Below are 13,239 nucleotides of genomic sequence, written 5' to 3' on the forward strand. Positions count from 1 at the left end.
GATACGTCTCGAGTGAGGGTAAGCAAGGAGGCATCTACTACATGCTCGTAGCTTCTGCTCCAGTCTTTATACCGCTCGCCTGTGTGCCTCTTTGGTACTTGCCCAAGCAATTGCAGAATGGGGCGGGAAAGTGTCCCTCAATGGGGGAAGGAACAAAGCAGATCTACCAAGGAATCTCTCACAGAGAACTGCAGAGTTCCTGCAGAAAAGTTTTCTAGAGATCTCTGTGGAGAATTCCAGTGAAATTTTGGTGTGCATCAATACAATGTTCCACGTAGTGCTTAGCTGCATGGAGAAATGCCTAGAACACAGAAACACAGCCTGCTTTGTGCATTTCTCTTCCCTCAACCCATCTCTGCACTTCACTAAGCAAAACCACTTACTAGAGGTCTCCTCTCCTGCTTCTGGCTTGACTTACTGTGACTGCCGAGACGGGTTGGACACCTCCAGAGTGGAGAACAGCTCCTGACTGGACAGAGCACCAGGCGACCTTGGCATGGCCTCCACATCTCCTTCTGCCTCCACCTCTTTATCAATGACTTCCTCCTCTGGGTTAGCTTCAGTTTCTGTCAGCTGCAGCCCGCGGCAGTATCCACATGGGTCTTGGCCATTGTTATGGGGTCACCACCGAGGATAGCATTCAAGTGCTTATAAAAATGGCAAGTCTCGGGATCAGCATCAGAGGGACCATTTGCCTCCCCTGCCTTCTGGCCCATGTGCCTCAGCTCCTTCCCCTTTGCTGTGCACCGCAGTGTGTCCTGATCACAGCTCTTTTTCCACAAGCTGCATGAAATCTGCCCATAGGTATCAAACTTCCTGCAGCTGGAGTGCAGCTGGCACTGCACAACCTCCTCTCCCAAAATACTTAGGAGATCCAGCAGCTCTGCAGTGGTCCAAGTGGGAGAGCGATTCCTGGGTGGAGCAGCCATGGCCACCTGGGAAAACATGATGTAAACTCTCCATGCCGAAGAAACAGGAAGGGGAATTTCTAAATTCCTGGGCCTTTAAAGGAGGAGTTCAAACTTCTGACAAGAGTGGTCAGGATGGGCATTGTGGGACACCTTCCAAAGGCCTATTGCTTTGAAAAAATCAATTGCAAGTGTCTACACTGGCACGTCACTGACAAAACTTTTGTGTAAAAAGCCTTACAACTCTTCTCAAGGTAGTTGTATTGTGTCACTGAAACTGCCAACTTCCGCCATCAAAAGTGGCTTTGCAGAGTGTCCTCCTCCACTGTTGCTGCCTTTTGGTGAAAAAACTTGGCAGTGTAGAAAAGGCCCAAGGAACAAGGATTGATAACCAGTATCCACACTCATGTTTCCGACTGGTGTCTATTAAGGTTTCCCACACCATGATGTGTGGGAATTATTGTAGCACAGTGCACCATAAAATATGCAATTGGCATTAGTGGGGTTATTTCTTCATAATTCTTATCTCTGAATAAGGAAAATGTCATTTTTCAATGTGTGAAGATCAACCAATTTGCTTCATCCATCAGAATATCCCCCAGTAGTGCATGTAGTGTCTCATATTAACACTGTCTCTCCATCCAGGCATTTGTACTGAGACCATCACCCTAGGCCTGGACATATACAGGAAGCTGGGGGAACATACGGTATATGCAGAAGAGATCGCTCTGCCTTCTCCCCTACTCCATGCCAGATTCCAACACAACTGACTTCACCAACCCCTCCACCTTCCTCCTGCTGGGCATTCCTGGCCTGGAGGCGGCTCACGTCTGGATCTCCATCCCCTTCTGTGCCATGTATGCCATAGCCATCTTGGGCAACTTCACCATTCTATTCATTGTGAAAAGCGAGCCGAGCCTGCATGGACCCATGTACTATTTCCTCTGCATGCTAGCTGTCACCGACCTGGTCCTGTCTACGTCCATCCTTCCCAAAACCCTGAGCATCTTCTGGTTCAATTCGGGGGAAATAGATTTCAATGCCTGCCTCACCCAGCTGTACTTCATTTACTGCTTCTCATGGATGGAGTCTGGGATCTTTGTGGCCATGGCTTTCGATCGCTACGTGGCCATCTGCAATCCCCTGAGATATTCCACTATCCTGACAAACCCCGTGGTGGCCAAGATGGGCCTGGCCGTGGTGCTGCGTGGTGGCATGCTCATACTGCCCTATCCCTTACTGGCGAGGCAGTGGCCATATTGCAAAACCAACATCATCCCCCACTCGTACTGTGAGCACATAGCCGTGGTGAAATTGGCCTGCGCAGACATCCGCATCAGCAGTTACTACAGCCTCTCTGTGGGATTCTTTTTTTTGGTCTGTATGTCTTTTTTATCATCATGTCCTCTATCCAGACCCTCAGGGCTATCTTAAGCCTCCCCACAAAGGACGCCCGGCTCAAGACTTTTGGGACTTGCGGCTCGCACCTCTGTGTCATCTTAGCCTTTTACATCCCAACTCTCTTCTCCGCCCTCATGCACCGGTTTGGACACAATGTGCCCCTTCATTTACACATTCTCATTGCCAACATGTACCTCCTTGTGCCCCCCCATGCTAAACCCCATCATCTACGGGGTGAGGACTAAACAGATCCGGGACAGGCTGCTCCGGCTCATTACTCATAAAGGGGCCTAAAGTTTTCTCCTGGTGCTCTGGCTCTCTCACTAAGGAACGAGCAGAGCTGGCTGCTCACATGGTGCTGGGCCCTCTTCCCAGAATCACTGACTGCACAGTCAAAGTGACATTAATCCTTTCCTGGCCTTATTGTGCTGTTTCAGTGGGACAAACTGGGGCATCCGTCTACAAAGAACTCATTAACTCATGGGCTTTCCTCCTATCTAATTTTAAGTAACAGGACCCCGGTGGCCCTGCCCACTTCTTTCACCAAGGTCCCGCCCCTGTTGCTCACTCCTCTCCTCCCCTTTGCATATCATTCACTGGATCATTACCGCCTCTCACCCACCTTGATGCATGTGCACTTCCAGGGGCTTGTTAGGCTCTTGAAATCTTATGTTTTTAACAGATAACTTAGCAATTAGCTGACAGGAATACAGTATCGCATTCCTATATTCAAGTAATACAATTAAATTAATAATCCACTCACTCAGGTCTCATACTAAGATGTTCTGACATCTTTTGGCACTGGTTCGGTTTAAACATTTCATGTATCTCCTTACTTTGTTACTAACTCTGCAGAGAGAGATAGAGACCCCATCAGGCCTTCTGGGAGGGGAGTGGGGTCTGGGAGGGAAGTGGGGTACAGTGGGTTAAGGCAGGGGGGCAGACACATCTGGGGTCCATATAACATCAGATTGGCCATACTGGGTAAGATGAATGGTCTATCTAGGCCTGTATCCTAGCTCACACCAGCGCCCAATACCAGGTGCTTCAGAGGGAATGAACAGAACTGGAAAATTCTGAGTGATCCATCCCCTATTGTCTCCGCTTCTGGCAAACAGAGGCCAGGGGCACACAGAACATGGCCTTGGCTTCCTGGCTAATAACTATTGATGGACCTATCTTTCATTCAGTTCTCTAGTTCTTATTGGAACCCTGTTATAGTTTTGACCTTCACAACATCTCCTGGAAAAGAGTTCCACAGGTCAACTGTGAAGAAATACTTCCTTTGTTTGCTTTAAATCTGCTGCCTATTAATTCATTTGGCTGACCCCTAGTTCTTTTGTTAGTTGAAGGAATAAATAACACTTCCTGATTGAACTTTTCCAAACCACTCATGGTTTTATTTACACTCTCATGTCCCCCCTTAGTCATCTCTTTTCAAAACCAAAAAGTCCCAGTCATTTTAATCTCTCCTCAGACGGAATATCAATTTGGGTCTATTGGCCAGCAGTTGCATAGACCTTTCTGATGCGGTGTCATAACTAATAACTCATGTTTGATGAGATGAATCATCTGTATCCTTATATCTTTTGGCTTTTCCTCTACTCTTTGCTCACACTGCTTGTGCTAGAGGTACTGAAGGGAAGCTGCACCCTGAGAGTGGGCCTGGAAACCCAGAGCCAGAGACAGGGCCTCAACATGGCTCCTAATCAGGAAATCATAAAAACACGCAGGGATCCAGCACGTGGAACCCAAACAAAGTCACCCGTTGGCTTCCAGCAGCTGGAGCTTGAGCAGGGTTGTGATAGCAAACCTTGAGCTGCTACAGGGATGCTCGGGGACTGCGAGTGGAAGGGGCATGGGGCTGGGCAGGGAGGTGTTCGAGAAAGAGGGCAAATAATATGAACTCACACTGAATAAAATGTTATACGGTGTGAGATGAATTTATCTGGGGTTCAGGCTCCCAGAAAGGCTGTATACTGAGTGCTGGGGCAAGTCCCTTTGAACAGAGAAGCCCCAGGGCTGAGTGAATCTCGGTACCTGTGTTCTGCAGCGGGGTGTGGACCTAACTCTGGGTCTGTGCTGGATGAGACCTGGAGGGCCTGGCTCAAGAAGAAGACAGAGGTGAGGGTGCCCATTCTGGCAGAGGGGTTATTCTCAGTGGTATCCCAGCACATCCAGTGACAGTCTCCAGATGCTCTCTGTGACCAAACCTGTCACAGTATTGACAAAAGAGTGCTCCTTGTTTACCCTCTCATCAATGATTCCCTCAAGGTCCTAGAGTGATGTTCTTTGACAGGGTTCATCTTTCCCCAGCTCTCTGAATGTATGTTTACTACATTTTTTTTTTGCTTTGCAAGCTGGCATATTACCTGACAAAGGTCGGTATTAGGACATACATGCAGAATAGAGCCAGCCAGTGAATTTCCACATCAATTGCCTGATGCTAAGAGAACGTGTTCCCAGAAGCCTCGAGCAAATTCAGACATGTCAAGCGATACCAACTTCAGGCTCACTGCATTCATTCATAACAACTCTAGTAATTCATAATAATTCAGCACCATACCAGCAGAAGCCATGCCCCTCAACTCTACTGGGCATGCTTCAAAAACAAGAGGATAAAAGGGAGCAGCTCAGCTTAATTTGGGGCTGATTGCCAGGGTGAAAGGACATAGGCCAGTGGCTCCAGCCAAGGCTCAAGCGAAGCTTGACACTGGGGGAATCGGAGACACATCAACCCAGGCAGATGCTAAGGCAATCACAGAGGCCTTGCAGAGTTGCCAGAAACAGCCCAAACTGGAGAGCACAGACCCACCCTGGACGCCCAGACAACGGCAGCAGGAACTGCAGCAGGAAGCAGCCCAGGGGGATTAGATAGTGGCTTAGTAAGAGAACTGGACTTTTGAGTCAGTGTGTTTCAGCCAGAACTCCCCCACTGACTCGCCGGCATACGCTCCAGCCACTACCAGGGCCCTGGGCTGGGGTCCAATGGAGAAGGAGGGCTGAGACTCCCCTACCCGGGCTGCCAACCCTGGTTTTTTTACATGGTGGCCCCCTTCCTGACTGACACCACTGTGCCACAAAGCCTTACCGCCCTTCTAATGGGGGCAAATTTACTGACTTTGGCCACTAAACCGTACTGCCCTGCTAAGAGGGGAAAATCTATAGACTTTGGTCACTAGTCCTTATAGCTGTGCTGACAGGGGAGAATTTACTGACTGTGGCCACTAGTCCTCATTTCCCTAGTGACTGCTTCCAATTTACTGATGGTAGCCACTGGGCCCTACAGCCCTACTTACAGGGGTGAATTTATAGACTGTAGCCATGGGGCCTTACTGCGTGTTGACCTGGGCAAATCTATTGCCTCTGGCCATTGGGACACGCTACCCAGGTATTAAGGGCAAACATGGTGACTTTAATCTATGGAGTCCGGCCATTGAGCTGCATTGCCCAGCTATGAAGGGTAAGTACAATGACTTTGACCATTAGGCCTTATTACCCAGCTAATAAGGATGAGTCTATTGACTCGGGCCTGTGGGCAAGACTCAGACATGGGTTACATATACCCCCAACCACTATATCCTGAGAGAGATGGGGCACACTCACCCCGTACTGGAGGGGGTGTTCCCCAACCCTGTCACATGTGGAGGTGAATGTGGGCAGCGGCCCAGGCCTGAGGAGAGGCCTAAACCCAGCAGATTAGAGGAGGGTATGGTTCTCCCCTCGATCGCCTTTGCGTGCTAATGGCCTGAAATTAGCGGATACCACCATGGATTTGGATAGTCTTGAAATGGCTCCGAGAAAGCCAGTAGCAGTAAGCTGCACAGCAAGAACAGCAATACAAACAGCCACAGGTGTCTGCCCATCAACAGGCCGTGATGCGGGAGTCGGCTACTCAGCAGCAGGTGCTCGTCCAACAAATAGCAGCATTCCACCAGCCAGCAGGGCTTTTGGTTAATTCTCTACAGGACCTCAACCCAGGATATTTACTGCCTGTCCTCCCACTAAGACTCATGAAGATGAGGCATGGAGATGTTCCCGAAGCCTTTCTTCTGACATTTGAATGGGTGGCCACTGCTGCCCGATAGCCAGTGGGATAGTGGGCCACGCTTCTAGCCCCTTACTTACATAAAGAGGGCCTTGGGAACACGACCTCCGCATTAGTCAGGGGCTAACATTCCTTCAGTCAATTAACGGTGTGTGTGACTCTCTGTGCCCCAAAGAAATATTGTGGCACCCCCCATATTTAAGATGGTGATTTGATTATGATGCATTTTTTACAAAGTATATTATGTAATATATCAATGGAACTGGTATGATTTGCTGAATATCATGACCCTATGTGTATGCATGTATCATTTTTGTACATAAAGTTATGAACATTTAGCTTATGTACCAGTATTTCAAATGTGATTTCTCCTGGGTAACACCCACAAGGTAATTTACATCCAGTCTAAGCTGCACATGGTGGATGAACTATTCAAGGTTATGGCCCATTAAGAAACAAAATAAGCCAAAGATGATCTCCATCTGATGGACGTTCCTGTGAACATTCTAGCCAGGATGTGAGTAACGTCCCCTGCTATGAATTATCAAAGAAGAGAAGGGCATGTGACCAGTTCACCTTGTGTCTGTACTTTTCCACTAACTGTGCTGAGGGCTTTTGCTTGGAAAAATGAGGTTCCCTTCACATGATAAAAGCTATGACAAGTGGAAGAGACGTCATTACTTGGTCTCACTCCCCCTACAAGTCAATACCCTTAAACACCAAAGGAACAAAGGACTGAACTGATTGTGCCTTCCCACAGCCTCACAATGTGAGAGGGGGGCACAGATTGACATACAAGAGGGCTCAGTGATTGATTGCACCCTGGGGAAGTCTGTCACACCCACCAATGACTAAATCCTTCTAGATCATTTCCCTCTTGTCATGCGCTCAATTAGCGACAGAGATAATGTGGTTATGACAGGGAAGTCAGGACTCTTTGCTTCTGTCTGTCATTCTCTCAGTGACCTTGGCCAAGTCATGTGTCCCTTTGCCTCTGTTTTCCTATCTGCATATCGGGGATATGTTCATGGTGACTTTCCTTTCCGAAGAGTTCTGAAGATCCTTAAATGAAAGGTGCTGTACAACATGATGACAGTGACTGATGAAAATTACTGATCTCTGATCACTTAGCATAAGGCCCATGTGCCTGCAGATTTATGGGATATCAGACCCTATGGAAACATAGACTTTATCCCTCATTTTCTTACTAATCAACTCTAATTTTTAAGTGTACACAAATACACAGAGCAGATGTTTCCTCTCTGACTCAGCACAGAGCCCAAGAGTTCTCATCTCCCTTTGGGAAGGTCCCTTATCTACTGTTTACACAGAAGTGCAGACATGGAAACAGAGAGATTGGTCAGAGTGTCTCTGGTCTCTGGGCTGTTTACATTCAGATGCAACTTCTCCCCTAGAGGCTGAGCGAATCTCCCTGGGATTTCACAGAGCCATATTATAAACTGTGCAGATGCCTGTGTCTTCTCTTCTTGTCTGATGTTGCTGCAGATCCTGGGGTGAGAAAGGTGTGGGATACAGCTACCTGAGGGGGATTCCCAGGAAAGACACTTCCATCTCAGGATCCACAGGTACTGCATCTCTTGACGAGGAGCTCACCAGCTCGACAAACCTAATGTAATGTGTGTGTGGAGGGATGGAGTGTTAGTCTGTGGTCCTTTCTGCTGTGCACACCCAAGAAACATCTCAAAAACCTTGCTAAGGGTGATAAATTTCCTCCAGTACCACAGGACAAAATATCACTTTTTGCTGTGGCTCCCCAGCTGGTTGATGGCCTCTGCTCCAAGGCAGCTGAAGAGCGGATCCTTCAGGATGAAAGGTGTTAGTAGATGTATAAGACAAGGTGAAATTCTGAGGCCATGGGCCATAGTTTAGTCAGACCCCACTGAGACAAAACTGACCTTGGAGTAAGAACTGACTAAAGACCTCAGGAGCCCGCTATGTGTGAATGCAAAGACACTGTCAGCGCCTCCTCTTGCATCTCAGGGCCCTGGCTGTTGATGGGGGAGGGGGTCTGTTAGCTGACTTTTATCTGCTGGAAAGTGCTAGGGATCCTCATTGGAACAATGATAACAATTTTTCATCATGGACAAGATGTCTTCTAGAATGCCAGAACTTCTAGAATGTTAGAAGTCTAAATAATAAAATGGGTGAACTAGAGTGCCTCATATTAAAGGAAGATATTGATATAATAGGCAGCACAGAAGCTTGGTGGAAGGAGGATAATCATTGGGATACAGTAATTCCAGGGTACAAAATATATAAAAAGGAGAGAAGAGGCCGTGCTGGTCGGGAAGTGAGATTATATGTGAAGGAAAACATAGAATCAAATGTAGTAAAAACCAGCACATAGTAGACCGGTAGTATCACACTCCCGTGACTTGCTCTGTCAGTTAGCCAGTGTTTAGTCCATTTAAAGTATGCTTTACTTATATTGTAGAGTGTTCATTTTTTATCTGAAGGTTTTCCCATGAAATGAAATGCCTCAGATACCCTTGATCAACTAAACAAATACTCTCATTAAAGAATGAAATCGGGTTTGTTTGACAAAACCTGTTTACCAAAATCCATGTTGTTGATTGACATTAATTATATTCCTCGACATTTTTGTAATGAATCACATACCAGCTTCTCCATTGTTTCCTCACCTTATGAATTTTTTTAAAACTTTTCCTTTTTTTTAATAGTTTACTGTTAACAGAGAACGGCCAGGAATTTGCTTTGGTGTGTTGCTCTGCTGCTGCCTGCCTGTGTACTTTTGCATCCGAACGAGACGTGTGGCTGATCTATCCCTTAGCAACTGCCTCATTGCGTACATCTGGTTCTGAATCGGATGTGTGGTTGATCAGTTTCTAACTCTGGCGTTCGTAACTCTAAGTTTCGACCGTCAATGCTGTTTAACCTCCTCCTTGACAGCTAATGGACTGGAAAGTTTTTCATCAGCTCATGTGATATACTGCTTCTTTCCAACTGCAGAAGAAAAGTATTTCCCTTGAACACACCCACTTTTTCTGTACTATTAACAAGTTTCATTTCTACCTCTAGGAACGGGCATAAACCTTTTCTAGGAATTCTTTAATTCTTAAAATAATTAAAACCCACCTTTTTTATTACCCTGAGCCCGCCAAGCATGGATTTTTCCCTGATGTCTTTAATGTCCATTCTCATTTTTCATAACTTCCAAATTGTATTGCTCATATTATATTTTTCCTTTTCCCCTTTTGTTGCATATTTCTCTTTTCCCGCTAATGGCGGCCTTCACTTTCCACTGACCAGGGTTTTTCCCCAAAGTTCTCTGCTTTTTTGACTGTGGATTGTGGCTTTTAGGTATCTAATAATCTTTTCTTAAAGAACTCTCAATATTCATTCCCATTTTTCTATCTAAATATTTCCTTCCTATCAGTTTTGCTGTTACTTTGCCTCAGCTTTGGGGAATTTGCCTTTTTGAAGCACTAAATACTTACAGGTTTCAGAGTAGCAGCTGTGTTAGTCTCTATCTGGAAAAAAAATAGGAGTACTTGTGGCACCTTAGAGACTAACACATTTATTTCAGCATAAGCTTTGTGAGCCACAGCTCACGAAAGCTCATGCTCAAATAAATTTGTTAGTCACTAAGGTGCCACAAGTCCTCCTTTTCTTTTGTAAATACTTATGGTTATTACTTGTGGGGAACTGTTCTTGGTCAATTTGAATGTAATCAGTTCATTCTTCATTTTGTTCTCCTTTCTCATATGCCCCCTTCTTTGTCTCTTCTCTAAGCTCAACAGTCCCACACTGTTCATTCTGTCTGCATATGGCAGTCTCCGCCATTCTCATGGCCTGCCTTTGAAACCCCCTTTCTGTGTTCTATATCTTTTATAGGGACCGGGTGACCAAAACCAAGCACAGGTCCACAGCAGGTTATTCTGCATCCAATTCTTTAGGCTTCCAATCATTGTCTTTGTTTGGCCACTACTTCAAAAGAGGAGGTGTTTCCAATTAGCTGCTATCAATGACATCCAGATATTTTCCCTGATGTGTTCTAGCTGCGATGTTTCTGCCTGAAACATGTCTTAGCAAAAGTACAGATTTTTGCCACTCTGAGATTTTGAGCAAGCAGGTGAATGGGGAAGACCCGACAGCATGGACTTACTAGCTTGGCATTCTTAGAAATAAAAAACAATGACAGATAACCGGTATCCACACACATGTTTGCTCTTGGTGCCTATTAATGTTTCCCACACCGTGGGATGTAGGAATTATTGACCCATGGAGCATCATCAAGTATGGAATGGCATTATTAGGGTCGGTTATTCAGAGTTAATTTATTTGAATAAAGAAAATGTCATTTACCAGTGTGTGAAAAGTGATCGATTTGATTCACCCGTGAGAACAGTCTCCGGTTGTGCATGTTTTGTCTCATAATGGCATTGTCTCTCCTTCCAGGCATTTCTCATGTGACCACCACCCTAGACTTTGCGCACATACAGCAAGTCGAGGCAATTTACAGTAGATGCAGGAGACACTGTTCTGCCTCAAAGTTGGAGACCTTCTCTCCTACTCCATGTCAGATTCCAACACAACCGACTTCTCCAGCCCCTCCACCTTCATCCTGCTGGGCATTCCTGGCCTGGAGGCAGCCCACGTCTGGATCTCCATCCCTTTCTGTGTCATGTACACCGTCACCCTCTTGGGGAACTTCACCATCCTGTTTATCGTGAAGACAGAGCAGAGGCTCCATGAGCCCATGTACTATTTCCTCTGCATGCTGGCCATCACCGACCTGCTCCTGTCTACATCCACTGTGCCCAAAATGCTGAGCATCTTCTGGTTCAATTCCAGGGAGATAGATTTTAGTTTGTGCCTCACCCAGCTCTACTTCATTCACTGCTGTGTAACGATGGAGTCTGGAATCGTCGTGGCCATGGCTTTGGATCGTTATGTGGCCATCTGTGATCCGCTGAGACATTCCACCATCCTGACCAACCGCTTTGTGGCCAAGATCGGCCTGGCCGTGGTGCTGCGTGGCAGCATTCTTGCCCTGCCCTATCCTTTCCTGGCAAGGCAGTGGCCATATTGTAGAACCAACATCATCTCCCACACTTACTGCGAGCACATAGCCGTGGTGAAGCTGGCCTGCGCTGACATACGCATCAGTAATTACTATGGCCTCTGTGTGGCATTCTTGGGGACTGGTCTGGATGTGTCTTTTATCACTGTGTCCTATATCCAGATCCTCAGGGCCATCTTCAGCCTCCCCACAAAAGACGCCCGGCTCAAGACTTTTGGGACCTGTGGCTCCCACCTCTGTGTCATTTTAGCATTTTATATCCCAGGTCTCTTCTCCTTCCTCACACACAGGTTTGGTCACAAGGTGCCCCCGCATTTCCACATTCTCATGGCCAACATGTACATTCTACTGCCCTCCATGCTAAACCCCATCATCTACGGGGTGAGGACCAAACAGGTCCGGGACAGGCTGATCTGGCACGTTACTCATATTGAATAAAGTTTTACTTCTGGTGCTCTGGCTCTCAGACCAAGCTCTGTGGAGATCTCATGGTTGACATGGTGCTGTGTTCTGTTTCCTGAATCAGTGACTGGAGACATAAAATCCTTTCTTTACCTTACAGTGCTGTGTCAACCTGACAGTCTGGGGAATCCATCGATGTACAACTCACAGGGTTCCCACATTTCTTATTGCCGGTAACTGGACACCTGAGGCCCCACACTTTGACCCACCTCTTCCCCCATTTGTCCTGCCCCTGTCACTCACTCCTCTCCTCCACTATCCCTATTAATCGCTGGATTGTCTCCATCCCCCTCTCTACCCCAGCTGCATCCTCTATGTGCCGGGGATGGAACCAGAGTTTCAGAAGCCTGATGAGGATCCTTCCTGCCTGAAGGACGCAGCCCCAGTTGAGCAGGGGCTGACGTGAGTTAATGACAGGGTTGTGCCCCCCACACACACTCTGCTGTAACTGGACACTGCCAGATCCCCTTTTCGACTCGATGTTCCAGCTGAAAATCAGGGGGAAGGGGTGATTAGTGGTGTGGAACCCTAGCATCCTGGGGTGGAGGTGATGGGAGAGCAGGGTGGAGGGTTTAGAATGGATATTAGCGTGGGGATGACGGAGTGGGTGGTCTGTAAATGGATATTAGCGTGGGGCTGATGGGGGAGAGGGGTCTGAGAATCGATATTATCCATGCAGGTGATGGGGGGTGGGACCTGTCTGGGAATGGATATTTGTGTGGGGTTGATGTGGGTATGTGTTTCTGGGAATGGATATTAGTGTTGGACTGATGGGGGAGGACCTTGGACTGTGTAATGACATGGAGGACAGACCTCTCTCTCCCCTAGCTCCTGGGGAGTTGGGTGGGGGGAAGTCCTTTTATCCCAATTTGAGAACAGCTTGTTAATCACTTCACAGCATTTCTTATGATTTTCTTTTTGAGGGGGCTTTGTAGCCTTTTCAGTTAAAACGGACACAGCCCTTTTATATCGTTTTGCCTTCAATTGATACTTTTGTTTTTCCTGCATTTGTGCATTCATATCACATTCCAATTCCTGACAAGTCTGAGTTAACGCAACCATAGCTGGGCATTGGCTATATTTTGCATCAGAGAAGTTTGTAAATCTCTTTGCATCCCCTCATTTTGCAATCTCAGCTTCTGCAGCTCCTGTTGCAAATTTTCCTTCTCATCTTTCCAGATCTCATGCTCCTCTGCAAACTTATTCACAGCCTGATACATAATCCAAACAGCAGCATTTCTCATTTGTTCCTTTTTTTAGGAGTGGGAGTGCAAAAGTCTGATATTTTAATAATATGTCATTCAAACACCCTTCCCTGAACAAGACAGGAACAGCGTTTGGCAGCCGGAGAACAG

General features: G+C 46.8%; 1 protein-coding gene and 1 pseudogene across 1 annotated transcript; both read left to right on the plus strand.

Annotated features, from left to right (window-relative positions):
• The first annotated feature begins 1,619 nt into the window (after positions 1 to 1,619).
• Positions 1,620 to 2,603, plus strand: LOC140913072 (olfactory receptor 52M1-like; annotated as a pseudogene).
• Positions 2,604 to 10,915: 8,312 nt separating this feature from the next.
• Positions 10,916 to 11,860, plus strand: LOC140894816 (olfactory receptor 52E2). The gene has a single exon (XM_073303472.2). It carries the CDS (start codon positions 10,916 to 10,918, stop codon positions 11,858 to 11,860), a length of 945 nt encoding a protein of 314 aa, XP_073159573.2.
• Positions 11,861 to 13,239: the final 1,379 nt, after the last annotated feature.

The sequence above is a fragment of the Lepidochelys kempii genome, chromosome 1 (genome assembly GCF_965140285.1).
Source record: "Lepidochelys kempii isolate rLepKem1 chromosome 1, rLepKem1.hap1, whole genome shotgun sequence".
Classification (NCBI taxonomy): domain Eukaryota; kingdom Metazoa; phylum Chordata; order Testudines; family Cheloniidae; genus Lepidochelys; species Lepidochelys kempii.

What these genes read in the sequence shown, in the direction of transcription:
- LOC140894816 (XM_073303472.2), top strand. Translation starts at nt 10,916, where the DNA reads ATGTCAGATTCCAACACAACCGACTTCTCCAGCCCCTCCACCTTCATC.